The following is a 15,885-nucleotide window of genomic DNA, read 5'->3' as shown; positions in this document are numbered from 1 at the left end:
CAAATTACAGTCAACTTGGATTAATTATGAAATAATCTATCCCCCAGGCCCCACTGAACAGAGGGGCTCCTTGAAGCTAGACGGCTTACATGTGAGTGTGTGCATGAGTGTGTGCTTGTACATGTGTTACCCAGGAGCAGAAATTCTTAATGCTCATCATTGCTCTCCCTGCAGCTCTGAGCTGCCCTCCCAACAGCCACTATGAGGCATGTTCCCGTGGCTGCCCGCTGTCCTGTGGAGACCTCCCAGTGCCCGGGGGCTGTGGTTCTGACTGCCACGAAGCCTGTGTGTGCAACGAGGGCTTTGCACTCAGTGGTGAGTCCTGTGTGCCCCTGCCCTCTTGCGGCTGCACCTACCAGGGCGTCTACTACCCGCCAGGTCAGACCTTCCGCCCTGGACCTGGGTGCGATTCCCTCTGCCAATGTCAGGAGGGCGGCCTGGTGTCCTGTAACCCCTCCTCCTGTGGCCCGCACGAGGCCTGCCAGCCATCTGGTGGCATCCTGGACTGCGTGGTTGTGGGCTCGGCCACCTGCCAAGCATCGGGAGACCCCCATTACACCACCTTCGACGGCCGTCGCTACGACTTCATGGGCACCTGTGTGTACGTGCTGTCTCGGACCAACGTGACGCGACCCGGGCTGCAGCAATTTGCCGTCCTGCAGGAGAATGCAGCCTGGGGCAATGGGAGAGTCAGTGTGACTAGGGTGATCACCGTGCAGGTGGCTAACTTCACCCTGGTGCTGAAGCAAAATCACTGGAAGGTCACGGTGAGAGCAGTGGTGGAACAGGAAGGGGAGGGGGCCTGGGATAGAGCATGCTGTGTGGGTGGGACATGGGGCTCAGAGCTTGCAGTGGATGTGGGAGGCATGGGATCCCTGAGGAGAGTGGGTGCCCCAAGTGGGGAGCCGAGGAGCCAGGAGGCCTTGGGGACCTGGGACCTGCTCCCATGTGGCTCAGTTTCCCCCTCCATGTGCTCCTCAGGCTCTCCTCTCCTGCCCTTGCCTATTTCCTCTGAACACCTCTCCCAACCTCCTCCTCCTTTTCCCTGCACCTGGTCCCTGCTCCAGCTGCCTCCCTGGTCTCCTGCCCAGCAACACAATGCAATCAGAGGCTGGACAAGTTCAGGGATGAGAAAGGTTCAAGGACAGAGGATGATCTGGGGGTGACCCCGTCACCCCTCAGCAACCGAAACAACAATAGTAACAGCATCTATGGCTTTTACCGTAGATCTTGTTGGCCACTAAACACTTCACATCCACAGCATCATTTCATCCTTGCAACTGGACGTACCATGATTTGCTTTATTCTTTAGAGGGGAAGGTCCCATCACTGGCCCAAAGTGCCTCAGCAAAGGCATGACTTGAACCCAGGACAACATGCCAGGGGACAGTGCCAATGGTGCACACCATGGTGCTTTTCTGAGAAGGATTTGGTCTCATATGGAAAGTGGAGAGATCTCCCCAGGGATCCCACTAAAATGGGGGCTCATGACCATTGTATTCACAAAGTATTGACGATGAGGATGCTGACAAAGAGCTGACTTTTTCAGCTGCCCCCTGTGCACTGGCCATGGGTTAGATGCTTGCATACACTCCCTGAGGCTGCCCACGTTCCTAGGAGAATGCCTGACATAGAGTTGGCTCTGAATACAGGGGTGGTTGGTGTTCTTGTCGTTTGCATCTCACTGAATCCCCCAGCTTCTCCAAGAAGTGGAAACTATCATAGCCCCCACTTTACAGATGAGGAAACTGAGACACAGAGATATGTCACTGGTTCCTAACCATTCCCAGTCCCTGCTTGGGAAGTATGGCAGGTGACTATGTTTTAAGGAGCTTCGGCCAGGAGAGTGTCTTCCTCCTGCCTTCTCCTCTGATTCCTTACACTTCCCAAAGAATCTGATGCTCACTGTGTCTACATTCAGGAAGGATGAGCAAGCGTGTTATTCAGAGGTGGATTTCTAAGGCTTTGTTGGTGACCATCAGTCTTCAACTTGAAACCACTGGTTCTCGGCTCAGGGGTTTGAAGTTCATTTCCCATTAGCCTAATGCTCCACTCACTAATGCTTAAAGCCTTAGCACTCACTTACTTGTCAAAATAAAAACTTCCAAACAGCTCACAATACTAGCAAATGCTCCCAGAATACCTGTGCCAGACACATTTCTCAGCACTTTCCAAATGTCCGCTTGAATAATCCTGCCAGTCCACCCTGCCTCCCATTCAGTAGATGAAGAAACAAATACAGAGAGGTGTCTCTCACCTGCACAGAGTCACAGGAAGAGGAAGGGACAGAGCTGTGTTGGAAGCCAGGCAGGTGGCTCTGGAATCCATCACTGCATTATTGATCAGCAAGTGGTGAACAAAAGGTAGCTGGTAAGCTTGTTACTCCATCGAGACTTGCATCAGCTTCCTATGGCTCTGAAATAAGTTACCACAAGCGTGGCAGCATAAAACAACAGAAATTTGTTTTCTCACTGTCATGGAGACCAGAAGTCCAAATTCAAGGGGTTGGCGAGAGCTCCCCTCCCTCTGAAGACTCCATGAGGGTGGCTCCTTCCTCACCTCTTTCAGCTTCTGGTGGTTCCAGGTGTTCCTTGGCTCATGGCCAGGACACTCCCATCCTGGTCTTGGTCTTTTTTTTTTCCTTTTTCCTTTTTTTTTTTTTTTTTTAATATTTTATTTATTTATTTGAGAGAGAGGGAGCACACAGGGCAGAGGGAGAGGTAGACAGGATCTCAAGCAGATTACATGCTGAGCACAGAGCCCAATGCAGAGCTCGATCCCAAGACCCCAAGATCAAGACCTGAGCTGAAACAAAGAGCCGATCACTCAACCAACTGCGCCACCCAGGCGCCCCGTCTTTGTCTTCACATGGCCTTTTTTCTTCTGTCTGTCCCCTTTTCTGGCTCTCATCATTATATAAAGAAACTCGTCCTTGGGCATAGGGCCCACCTGAATCCAGGGTGATCTTGGGATGATGACCCTAAGTATATTTGCAAAGACTCTAATTCCAAATAAGATTATAGGGATCCCTGGGTGGCGCAGCGGTTTGGCGCCTGCCTTTGGCCCAGGGCGCGATCCTGGAGACCCGGGATCGAATCCCACATCAGGCTCCCGGTGCATGGAGCCTGCTTCTCCCTCCGCCTGTGTCTCTGCCTCTCTCTCTCTCTCTCTGTGACTATCATAAATAAATAAAAAATTAAAAAAAAAAAAAATAAGATTATATTCAGGTTCTGGGTGGACGTATCCTTTGGGGACCACCATTCAGCCTGCTACAAGACCTGCCCATTTTACAAATTTGAAAACTAAGGCCCAGAGAGGTGAGGTCATGTGGATCCCCAGTGTCAGGCAGGGGCTTGAACTAGCGTCTGCCCTCCCAAAGTGCACCCTCTGACGTGTGTAATCTCTTGCCTCCCAGGTGAACGGTGTGGACATGAGGCTTCCTGTGGTACTGGCCCAGGGCCGGGTCCGCGCCTCCCAGCATGGCTCGGACGTCGTGATCAACACTGACTTTGGCCTACGTGTGGCCTATGACCTTGTGTATAATGTGCGGGTCACAGTCCCAGGGAACTACTACCAGCAGCTGCATGGCCTGTGTGGGAACTACAATGGTGACTCCAAGGATGACTTCCAGAAGCCAGACGGCTCACAGGCAGGCAGCTCTACTGACTTCGGCAACTCCTGGGAGGAGGCAGTGCCAGGCTCTCCCTGCCTGCCGCCACCCACCTGCAAGCCCGGCGAAGATTGCAACTCGAGCCCTGAGTGTCCACCTGAGCTGCAGGAGAAGTACAAGCAGGAGAAGTTCTGTGGGCTCCTCACCAGCCCCAATGGGCCTCTGGCCGCCTGCCACAAGCTGGTTGATCCCCAAGGTCCCTTAAAAGATTGTGTCTTTGATCTTTGCCTGGGTGGTGGGAATGAGAGCATTCTCTGCAGCAACATCCATGCCTACGTGAGTGCTTGCCAGGCGGCTGGAGGCGATATTGAACCCTGGAGGACCGAATCATTCTGTCGTGAGTAGGGGGCAGAGGAATGGGGGGTGACTGAGGCATAGAAGGGCCAGACATGGGGCCCTGCAGCCCCTCCCACAGAGCCCCTGGGAGGGGCCACTGACCAGAACTCCCTCTTTGCAGCGATGGAGTGCCCCCCCAACAGCCACTATGAGGTCTGTGCAGACACCTGCTCCCTGGGCTGCTCCGCACTCAGCGCACCCCCGCAGTGCCCAGAGAGCTGTGCTGAGGGCTGCCAGTGTGACCCCGGCTTCCTCAATGACGGCCTGGCCTGCGTGCCCATCCAGCAATGTGGCTGCTACCACAACGGTATCTACTATGAGGTAGGAACCCTGTCATTGCGGGCAGAGCCCAGGGCCTTGCACCAGAACCCATTCCACTGCCCCTCACCCCACAGCCCCCCACTTGGCCTCCTGAATGTCTCTCCCACCCATCCCTTCCCCTCTTCGTGGCCCCACTGCTGTCCCATTTGCCATCTCCTGCTGCCTCCACACCCTCACTTTTCTCCCTTGGGGCACCTTCCTCACGGCAGTGGGAAGACTCTTCTCAATATGGCCATGGGCCCTGCAACTTCAAACCCTTCCCTGATTCCGCAGGTCTAGACCATCTGTGTGACACAGCAGGTGACTCCATCTGCTTCCTTCTCCCACCTTCATGCACTTACTCCTTTTTCTTTGATTTGACTGTGTGTCTAAAGTCAGTCTCCCTCAAAGGACCACAAGCTCTGTGCGGGGGGGCCCTCTCTGCTGTCGCCTCATACAAATGAAAGCAGTAATAAGAGTGAATAGGTAGACAGTGCTCATTATGTGCCAGTGCTCATTATGGCTTTCAGTGCTATGTGCACAGGATATGTGTGATGAATCTTTTTTTAAAGATTTTATTTATTCATGAGAGACACAGAGAGAGAGGCAGAGACACAGGCAGAGGGAGAAGCAGGATCCCTGGAGGGAGCCCAATGCGGGATTAGATCCCAGGATCCCAGGATCACGACCTGACCAAAAGGCAGACACTCAACCACCAAGCCATCTAGGTGCCCTGTGATGAACTTTTTATTCCGAAATATATATGTATGTGTGAACTTTTTATTATGAAATTTTGGTATGAACTTTTTTGTATGTATGAAATTTTAATTACGAAAATTTTCTTTTTTTTAAGATTTTATTTATTTATTCATGAAAATACACAGAGAGGAGACAGCGGACAGAGATAGAGAGGCAGAGACACAGGCAGAGGGAGAAGCAGGCTCCATGCAGGGAGCCTGACGCGGGACTTGATCCCGGGTCTCCAGGATCACGCCCTGGGCTGTAGGCGGCGCTAAACCGCGGAGCCACTGGGGCTGACCTATTAAGAAAATTTTCAAACATGCTCCCACCATGTTTGACTTCTGTCAAGAGAACAGTGTAATAAGTCCCCATGAACTTATTACACAGCTTTAGTGATAACCACATTTTCCCCACCTTGTTTCAACTCCAACCGAGTTATTAAAAGAGAAAGAAAGAAGGGATCCCTGGGTGGCGCAGGGGTTTGGCGCCTGCCTTTGGCCCAGGGCGCGATCCTGGAGACCCAGGATCGAATCCCACATCAGGCATGGAGCCTGCTTCTCCCTCTGCCTATGTCTTTGCCTCTCTCTCTCTCTCTGTGACTATCATAATTAAATAAAAAAAATAATAAAATAAAATAAAAAAAAAGAAAGAAAGAAAAGAAAAAAAAACCCTCCCTTTTCATTTCTCCTGTATTATTAACTAAGTTATACTCTTCTAGGTAGCTGCTATATTATCAGCAGCTTACAGATGAGGAAACAGAGTTATCCAGAGGTTAATTTACACAGAGTGATACAGTTTGGAAACAGCAGAAACAGGCTTCAGACCCAGGCAGTTTGCTCCAGAGCTTTTGCTCTTAATTGGTATGTCACACCGCTTCTCATAGACAGCAGACATTTAGTGGGGGTTTTGGAAAAGTGAATGAGTGAATGAATGAATTTGACTTCAGGACCATACGGTGCTTTAGGTCCACAGACAAGGGGCCACCCTGCTGAAAGATGTCCCTTTCGTGTTCTCTGGACCTTCTGTCCCCGGAACACCGGAGATGCCAATGTCAGCTCCCACCCTCATGGCCGTTGCCCTCTGTCCCCACAGCCGAACCAGATGATACTCACTGACAACTGCCAGCAGCAGTGCGTGTGCCATGCCGGACAAGGTGTGGTGTGCCAGGCCCACAGCTGCAAGCCAGGACAGGTGTGCGAGCCTTCGGGAGGCATCCTGAGCTGCGTCACCAAAGGTGCTGGGCTGGGGCCGGCCTCAGGGGGGCTGGGAGCACAGGGTGATGCAAATCCTGATTTTCACAGTGAGAGGTACGGAGGAGTAAAGATTGAGGTCTCAACTTGGGGCCCTCTGAGGCTGGGATTCCCAGGGCGGGGGTGCAGAGAGCCTCCAGGCCAGGAGACAGGGACTTTTATGGTAGAATCCAGGCTGTGGGGAGCCTCAGGGCTAGGTTTTCTGGGGGCGATGTCACAGACCCTGGATATAAGGCAAGGACAGGAAAGCTTTTTCCCTAAAGGGCCAGATGGCAAACATTCAAACTTGCAGGCCTTGTAGGCGCAGTCATAACTCAACTCTGCCATCCTGGCATGAAATCAGCCATAGACTATGTAAGCAAGGGGATGAGGCTCCAGTGAAACTCTGATATTTATAAAAACAGACAGCTGGCTGTGCCAAAGTTCACTGACCGCTGGTACACAAGATTAGGCTCAAGGCATCTAACATCATCTCCCCTTCAAGGCAGGGAAGACTGGGATGCACAGGGACCGAGATAGAAAGCATGGGCTTGAGGTCTCAAGCAGAGACCCCACCAGACTGGGATCTTAGAATTCAGGGCCCTCCTCAAAGGAGGATCAGGACTTACAGGGAAATAGTCTCAGACATGGGACACCCCCCCCCACCAATAAATCTGAGTCACAGAACTCCCCCCACCCAGGACTGGTTTCTCAGGTTGAAGGGCAGAGAATAATTCCTTATTCCCAAAGATAAGGGCATGGGACCTCCAGAACTGAGACCCTCAGTGCTGCTGGGCAGGATCACAGGGACTCCCAGGGGTGGGGCTATTTCAGTCAGAGTGGGATCAGGAGACAGAAACCACACAGTAGCTTCCATGAGGAGTTTAATCTACAGTATTTATTTGCAACAGATCCCAGAGGGATAAGAGAACTTGAATGAGCAGATGGAGGGAGCAGCTCCCAACTCCTACCCAGGGAAGGGAGGAAGGTGGAGAGGCAGAGGTCACTGGAAGGTGCAGCTATATAATCTGCTGGCTTAGAGGTTGTGCAGCCTGGTGGCCCCCAAAAGTCTGGGAGCTCAGGCATGGCGAATACGGGACCCAGGTCTTGAACACAGAAAACCCTGGTGCGGTGGATGCCTTCTCATGGATGCCTTCGGGGCTGGCATTGCAGATACTGGGACCCCTGCGGCTGGGTTCCAGTGTAAGGCCCTACAGTCTGTGTCTTTGCTGCAAGGTCCTTGGGGTCTAGGTCTCCAACAGCAAACCAACAGGCATGGGTCTCAGATGTGAGGCCTCGGGTATCTGTTCTCACCTGCAGTAGCCCTCAGCACCAGTACAGTAGTGCCAGCATAGACTGGGGCAGATGCCAGGGAGCAGCCGACCTTAGGCTGGGCAGCCCCACAAGGTCCCCTCTCCCCATCTCCAGACCCATGCCACGGTGTGACGTGTCGGCCACAGGAGACATGCCAGGAGAAGGATGGCCAGGCTGTGTGCGTGCCCAACTATGAGGCCACATGCTGGCTGTGGGGTGACCCACACTACCACTCCTTCGATGGCTGGGAATTCGACTTCCAGGGCACGTGCGACTACGTGCTGTCAGCAGCCGGCTACCAGGGGGGCAGAACCCAAAGCCTGACCCCCTTCACCGTTACCACCAAAAATGAGAACCGGGGCAACCCTGCTGTATCCTATGTGAGGCTCGTCACTGTGTCTGCCCTCGGCTTCAACATCTCCATCCACAAAGGGGAGGTTGGCAAAGTCCGGGTAAGTCCAACATTCCCTGGTGGGGGCAAGCCATCCTGCCAGCCACAGTTAGGAGCTGAAAGCTCACTCTTGGCCTAGGCCCAAAACAAAATGACAGTGAAAGCAACAATTACAGCAAACGCCCCCTCTTTGTTGGGAATTAAATGAGCCCAGCCCTTTGCTAAAGGCTCTGATGTAAGACTTCAGCATTTGCCTTTTTTAGCAACCTGGGTTTGAATCCAGACTCTCCTTGTGAACTGTGTGATGTTGGGTGTGACTTTTCTTGATGGGCCTTCATTTCCTTGTCTGTGAAATGGGGATCCGGCTGAGAGCCTGTGAATGTTGGTGAGGGAATAAATGAGAGGCCCAGAGCCTGCAACAAGGAGGGAAATTCAGGGAGATGGGGAGAGGGGTGAAGGCCACGGGGAGGCGGGCTGCCTTTCCTGCCCATGGTGACAGGATTACAGATTAATGAATGGTAGTGCACAAAGGGAGAGAGAGATACAGAACAGGGTCAGCACTCAATAATGAATGTTGAGTGACTTCAAGAGATGTCCAGATACACAGGGGTGTACAGGAGATGAGGGGGGGTCACTGAGAAAGAGACACAGAAAGACCCAGAGAGAGAGAGATGCTGAAAGAGAACTAGATCTAGATGTAGAGAGAGGGAAAGACAACAGAGAGAGAGAGAAGAAGAAGGGAGGGAGATGGAGAGAGAGGAAAGGAGAGAGAGAGACCCAGAAAAAGCAGCAGAATAAGGTTTCATTCTCCAGGGCCTGGACTCAAGCAATATCCTTGATGTTTAATAACCGACATATAACTGTCAGTCCTGAGGAAGGCCTTGGCAGCTGCCAGCCATGGCAGATGAGGGAGGGAGGGAGGCAGGGAAGGGGCCAGAGCTGAAGCCTCTGCACCTCGAGTGAGCCCTGTTTGCCTCCTTCCCCTCCCCTCCACCCCCAGGTGAACGGTGTGCTGACAGTGCTGCCCGTCTCTGTGGCCGGGGGGCGGCTTTCGGTGACCCACGGCCCATCAAAAGCGCTGCTGGTGGCTGACTTCGGGCTTCGGGTCACCTACGACTGGGACTGGCGAGTAGAGGTGACACTGCCTAGTAGCTATCACGGCCAGGTGTCTGGGCTCTGCGGGAACATGGACCGGAACATCAGCAACGACCGAGTCTTCCCCAATGGCACACTGGCTCCCTCCATACCCAGCTGGGGCGGCAGCTGGCGAGTTCCAGGCTGGGACCCGCTGTGCTGGGACGAATGCCAGGGCAACTGTCCAACATGCCCTGAGGACCGCCTGGAGGAGTACAAGGGCCCGGGCTTCTGTGGGCCCCTGGCCCCTGACTCGGGAGGCCCCTTCGCTGCCTGCCATGCCCATGTGGCCCCCGACAGCTTTTTCAAGGGCTGCGTTCTGGATGTCTGCCTAGGCGGCGGGGCCCACGACATCCTTTGCCAGGCTCTGGCCGCCTATGCCGCTGCCTGCCAGGCCGCCGGGATTGCCATTAAGAACTGGAGGGAGGAGGCTGGCTGTGGTGAGTGTCGGGGAGCAGAGCAGGAGCTGGGGGTGGAGGAGGGGATCCTGTCTCTCCCACATTATATGGGTCTCACTCCAGTCTTTCTGGGCCATTTGTTTCTCTCTCTCTCTCTCTTTGCCTCTTGTCTCTTGGTGCTTGTCTCTGCCTCTCCATTTCTCATTCTCTCTCCCCATATCTGTTTGGGTCTTCCTCTGTGTCCTTCTATTGGTGTCTTGCTGTTCCCCTCAATCCCTCCCTGTCTGTCCCTCCTTGTCTCTGTCTCCATCTATCTCCTCCCAATCTTCTGACCCCACCCCTGACACCATTCCCTCTCTTTCTCTCCCTCCCACTCCTGGGTCCACCCACAGAGATCTCCTGCCCGGAGAACAGCCACTACGAGCTCTGTGGCCCAGCCTGCCCAGCCAGCTGCCCAGCCCCTACACCTCCCACGACCCCAAAGCCATGTGACAGCCCCTGTGCCGAGGGCTGCCAGTGTGATTCAGGCTTTGTGTGGAGTGCCGACCGCTGTGTGCCCCTGGATGGTGGCTGTGGCTGCTGGGTCAACGGCACCTACCACGAAGCTGGCAGTGAGTTCTGGGCTGATGCCACCTGCTCCCAGAGGTGCCACTGTGGGCCTGGGGGCAGCTCGCCGATCTGCAAGCCTGCCAAGTGCGGGCTAGGTGAGCAATGTGCCCTGTTGCCCTCGGGCCAGCTCGGCTGCCAGCCTGTCAGCACAGCTGAGTGTCAGGCCTGGGGTGACCCCCATTACATCACCCTGGACGGGCACCGATTCGACTTCCAAGGCAACTGCGAGTACCTGCTGAGCATGCCCTGCAATGCACTACCCACGGGGGCTGAGAACTTCACCGTCACTGTAGTCAATGAGCACCGGGGCAGCCAGGCAGTCAGCTACACTCGCAGCGTCACCCTACACATCTACAGTCACAGCCTGACCCTCAGTGCCCAGTGGCCGCGACAGCTGCAGGTGAGGGGCCTGGAGCCAGACGGGAGCCCATGCCAGCCCTGGGGTTGTCTGGGACAATCAGGAGTTTGTCATTCCCCTGATTCCCTTTCATAGGTTAGCGGGGCCATGATGCAGGGGTTCAGAGTATGCCTTGGAGCAGTGGCTTCCCCATTCCTTAGATAATTCCTTTAGTTTAGCCTTAGTTTATTCCGCTATAAAATGGGTCTAAGAAGAGTACCTGCTTCAGAGGGTCGTGTGAGGAAGCAGTGGCATAGTAGCTCTAGATGCCCATTATTACTACTACTGCTGCTGTCATTATTATTATTATTTATTTATTTATTTATTTATTTATTATTACCAAAGGTAGATCCCAGCCTCAGTGTTCCACCCTACCCTACCCCACCCCCACCCCCTTCGGTGGTGTAGTCAAAATTTGAACCTTGACCCGCGTGGTCATCCCCCATCCCTACCGCGTGCCCGCAGGTGGACGGCAAGCTCGTGGCGCTGCCCTACCAGCTGGACTCACGCCTGCGCGCCTACCTGAGCGGCGCCGACGTGGTGGTGACCACGGCCGCCGGACTGTCTCTGGCTTTCGACGGGGACAGCTTCGTGCGCCTGCACGTGCCGGCGGCGTACGCGGGCGCCCTCTGTGGCCTGTGCGGGAACTACAACCAGGACCCCGCCGACGACCTCCAGGCGGTGGGCGGGAACCCGGCCGGCTGGCAGGTGGGCGGCGAGGCGGGCTGCGGGGAGTGCGTGCCCGGGCCGTGCCCGCCGCAGTGCACGCCCGAGCAGCAGGAGCCCTTCGGCGGCCGCGACGCCTGCGGCATCATCTCCGCGCCCGACGGCCCGCTGGCGCCCTGCCACGCCCTGGTGCCGCCCCAGCAGTACTTCCAGGCCTGCCTGCTGGACGCCTGCCAGGCCCAGGGCCATCCGGGAGGCCTCTGCCCTGCCGTGGAGACCTACGTGGCAGTCTGCCAGGCCGCGGGGGCCCAGCTCGGAGAGTGGAGGCGGCCAGACTTCTGTCGTGAGTACTGATCCATGCCCGGTCCACATAATGGGGTGGGGTTGGGCAGGGGGTGTCTTCCCGCCTTCCCCTTCACACAGCTCTAAGACAAGAGTTCTCCTCCCCCACAGGGTTAGGCAGCACCTTGCCTCCCCTGAGCCAGGTAGCTCCTGTCCAAAGAACCACAATAGCCTTCACACACCAATGCACCAGGACGCAGACTGCCATGGGAGACACTCAGATACACCTGGTCAGAAACCCCGGGTCCAGGATCCTCTCAGGGATCCACGTGCTGATATCTTAGTCAGATAGACCGCGGTGGTGGAGCCGGTGAAAGCTACACAGCGAGATACACCTGGTCAAGGTAGATTCTCTCAGGTACCCCTGGTGAGAGAGACCTAGAGAGTTACACCTGGTCCGATGCACCTACACTGTTTCAAACACTGAAATACACAAGGTCAGATAGAACCTTGGTCTGATAACCTCAGGCAGAGACTCTTCTGATTAGAAGCACTTGGGCAGACACTCCCAGGTAAGATCATGACCCTGACACAGCCCCAGGTAGATATATACAGGTTCATGGTCAGAGAGTCCAGGGCCATTACCCTCAGACACATGGCCTTGGTGAAATTTATCCAGTCAGCTTCACCCAATCAGATAGACATGGTCGGACTCACGCCGACACCGACCTTGTCAGAGAGAAGAGACTCCATCAGAGGCTTCGGGTCAGACATCCACAGCCAGGTATACTCAGGTGGATTCATACCAGAGATACAGGATACATTTGGCTCCACGCCCTGGTCAGATTCACCCCCTGAGACACCCACAGTGGGTTCTAATCCTGCATATCTTGGTCAGATGTAGGTGGTCAGATTCACCCCATAAGATTCACTTCATCTTTAGAAATACTTCATCAGGGGGCACCTGAGTGGCTCAGTGGTTGAGCATCTGCCTTTGGCTCAGGTCGTGATCCCAGGGCCCTGGGATCGAGTCCCACATCAGGCTCCCCAGAGGGAGCCTGCTTCTCCTTCTGCCTATGTCTCTGCCTCTCTGTGTCTCTCATGAATAAATAAAATCTTAAAAAAAAAATACTTGATCAGATTGACACACAGCATGATCAGAGAGACTTGGTCTCCACATCCCCACCTGGATCCCCCAGTAAGATATCCTGGATCAGACACTTTGCCCAGATCCCTGGGTGGAGTCAGTCATGAAATATTCTCAGACAGAACATGCAGATTCTGAGCAGTTTCTCCCACTCTGCACCTTCTCTGTGCCTCTCCCATGCACCCACCTGGTTCATTCCCTCTTTGTCCTCACAGCCGTCCAGTGCCCTGCCAACAGCCACTACAAGCTCTGTGGTGACTCCTGCCCTATAAGCTGCCCCAGCCTCTCTGCGCCTGAGGGCTGCGTGCAGACCTGCCGGGAGGGCTGCGTCTGTGACGCCGGCTTTGTGCTCAGCGGTGACACCTGTGTGCCTGTGGGCCAGTGTGGATGCCTCCACGAGGGCCACTACTACCCACTGGGCGAGTCCTTCTACCCGGGCCCTGAGTGCGAGCGGCGCTGCAAGTGTGGGCAGGGCGGCCAAGTCACTTGCCAGGAGGGCTCGGCCTGCAGGCCCTACGAGGAGTGCCGAGTAGAGGACGGTGTCCAGGCCTGCCACCCTACAGGCTGTGGCCGCTGTGTGATCAATGGTGGCATCCACTACATTACCCTGGATGGGCGTGTCTATGACCTGCATGGCTCCTGCTCCTACGTCTTAGCCCGAGTCTGCCACCCTGACCCCAAGGACGAGGACTTTGCCATTGTGCTTGAGAAGGATGCAGCTGGAGATCTCCAACAGCTGGTGGTTACTGTGGCTGGCCAGGTTGTGACATTGGCTCAGGGGCCAAAGGTAAGTGGCTTCTCCCGGGGGTCTGAGCAGGATAGGCTCTACCCCAAGGTGAGTGAGGGGGACACAGTCCCACCCTCAGGTAATCTGAAGAACATGGTCTGACCCCAAAGGGCTGGTGAAGAACACAGTCCTCACCCATGAGTCTGAGGGGACCGCCTCACCCATGATTCTGTGAGTCCCTGACCACCTGCTTGACCTTTCCATCCAGGTCACTGTGGATGGCGAGGCTGTGGCCCTGCCTGTGGCCGTGGGTCACGTGCGGGTGACTGCCGAGGGCCGGAACGTGATTCTCCAGACCACCAAAGCACTGCGGCTTCTCTTTGATGGCAATGCCCACATCTTCATCTCCATCCCCAGCCCCTTCCGTGGCCGGCTCTGTGGCCTCTGTGGGAACTTCAACGGCAACTGGAGCGACGACTTTGTGCTGCCCAATGGCGCCGAGGCCTCCAGCGTGGATGCCTTCGGAGCCGCGTGGCGGGCGCCCAGCTCCTCCCAGGGCTGCACTGAGGGCTGTGGGGCCAGTGGCTGCCCCGTGTGCTCCGCCCAGGAGACGGCGCCCTATGAGAGCAACCAGGCCTGCGGGCAGATCCGGGACCCCAACGGCCCTTTTGCAGGCTGCCACGCCGTGCTGAACCCCTCCGAGTACTTCCGCCAGTGCGTGTACGACCTGTGCCACCACAAAGGCAGCACCGCCTTCCTGTGCCAGAGCCTAGCGGCCTACACGGCAGCCTGCCAGGCAGTCAGTGGCACCGTGAAGCCTTGGAGGACGGAGAGCTTCTGCCGTGAGTGTCCCGGGGGTCCTCGAGAGACTCCAGACCAGGCTCAGGGACGTCCCGCCCCCCTCCACCGCCCTGCACCTGCTCCCATCCTGTCTGCATCTCACCAGCAGGCCCTCCCTCTTGAAGGCTCTCCTAGCTTCTCCCGCACCACACCCCACAGAGCTCCCACTGGCCCTTCTCAGTCTCCCTTCAGGGGCCCACTCTCCTGAAACCACAGATGTGCTTCATCCTCAGGGCTTGTCCTGAACCTTCTCTGTGGTGACCCGGGAGGGCTGGTCAGGCAGGTTGGCAGCTCACATAATAAAGCGTGAGTCTGTGGCTCACGTGGCCCCCATGTCCCCCTGGATGTGGCTATAGCCCTCAGACTTCCGGCCCAGGACTGTACCTCTTAGATACCCCCAGTTAGGGGTATGCTTCCTTCTAACTCCCAGGGTAGGGCTGTGTCCTGTTCATTCTTCTCAGGACAGCACCTCTGTCCAGAGCCATGATCCACCCCTATGGCTCTAGATTTGTCCTCAGTGCTGACAGCGGACACTTTGTCTTCAGCCCTGACCTCTCTCCTGACTGCCAGTCTTGGGGGGGCAGTGGCTTCCTGGACACTTTCCCCCGGATGTCCATAGGGTCCCTCAGACCTGCTGTGTTCTCATATGGCATTAGCATTTTACCCCACACCTGATCCTCCCATTCCCCGACCGAGTCCTCATCTCGGGGGCAGCCACATGCTCTGCCAATTGCTCGCCAGAGCCCAGGGCCTCACCCGGAACACTTCCCCTGGGTCCTTGCAACTCCCTCTTCTTGTCCCATCCTGGTCTGACCCCCTGCCTGTGCTTCCCCCAGCAGCCCTGATGGTGCTGGGCTGTCACTGTCTGTCCCCCTGAGATGAGCTCATCGAGCAGGGCCCGAGGCTGCTTTCTTGCTGGTGTCCCCAGCACTGCCCCCTAGACCCTGGTGTGCGGGGAGGCCGAGGGGGTAGGGGTAAGGGTGCGGGAGAGGACCCTGACCTGCCCTACCTCCTCCCTCTGCAGCACTCCAGTGCCCGGCCCACAGCCACTACTCCACCTGCATGCGCTCCTGCCAGGGCTCCTGCGCAGCTCTCTCCGGCCTCACCGGCTGCACCAACCGCTGCTTTGAGGGCTGTGAGTGTGATGACCGCTTCCTGCTCTCGCAGGGCACCTGCATCCCCGTGCAAGACTGTGGCTGCACCCATGACGGCCACTACCTGCCGGTGAGCCTAGGGTTGGCATCAACGATGGATGACAGGCAGGGAGGGAGGAGGAGCTCTAGGGAAACATGTGGAGTTCTTGTGCCCACACCTCAAGGATGGGGACATTTCCCAGCTCCATGGCTCCATGCCAGGGAAGTATTAGTTCCCTGAGTCTACTGAGACAGACGACCTCAAACTGGGTGGCTTCAAACCAGAGCCATCTATTCTCCCAGAGTTCGGAAGGCCAGCGTCAGGAACCAGAGGCACTGGGGCAAAATCGAGGTGTGGACAGGACAGCCCTCCCTCCAGAGGCTCCAGGGGAGAAGCCATTCCTTGCCCCTCCTCTCTCCTTCCCCCCAGATTTGTTTTTGTTTTTGTTTTTAAGATTTTATTCATTCATTCATCAGAGATGCAGAGAGAGAGGCAGAGACATAGGCAGAGGGAGAAGCAGGCTCCCTGCGGAGACCCCAAAGCGGAATTCAATCCCAGGACCCTGGGATC

The 15,885-nt window shown here is 55.8% G+C and overlaps 1 protein-coding gene across 2 annotated transcripts in view; it reads left to right on the top strand.

The window, feature by feature from the left end:
• Window positions 1-15,885, top strand: part of FCGBP (Fc gamma binding protein) — a 38,775-nt gene that overhangs the window by 15,919 nt on the left and 6,971 nt on the right. For both annotated transcript variants that reach the window (XM_026009921.2, XM_072752532.1), the window contains 11 exons: window positions 175-767; window positions 3,416-4,007; window positions 4,128-4,327; window positions 6,140-6,281; window positions 7,705-8,042; window positions 8,982-9,555; window positions 9,906-10,522; window positions 10,985-11,528; window positions 12,830-13,401; window positions 13,610-14,183; window positions 15,206-15,405. In XM_026009921.2, coding sequence (XP_025865706.2) covers window positions 175-767; window positions 3,416-4,007; window positions 4,128-4,327; window positions 6,140-6,281; window positions 7,705-8,042; window positions 8,982-9,555; window positions 9,906-10,522; window positions 10,985-11,528; window positions 12,830-13,401; window positions 13,610-14,183; window positions 15,206-15,405 — 4,946 coding nt within the window. The remainder of the gene's footprint in view (window positions 1-174; window positions 768-3,415; window positions 4,008-4,127; window positions 4,328-6,139; window positions 6,282-7,704; window positions 8,043-8,981; window positions 9,556-9,905; window positions 10,523-10,984; window positions 11,529-12,829; window positions 13,402-13,609; window positions 14,184-15,205; window positions 15,406-15,885) is intronic.

This window comes from Vulpes vulpes, chromosome 1 (assembly GCF_048418805.1).
Source record: "Vulpes vulpes isolate BD-2025 chromosome 1, VulVul3, whole genome shotgun sequence".
Classification (NCBI taxonomy): Eukaryota; Metazoa; Chordata; class Mammalia; order Carnivora; family Canidae; genus Vulpes; species Vulpes vulpes.
The sequence above is the reverse complement of the archived record's forward strand: the minus strand, read 5'-3'. Positions and strand labels throughout refer to the sequence as shown.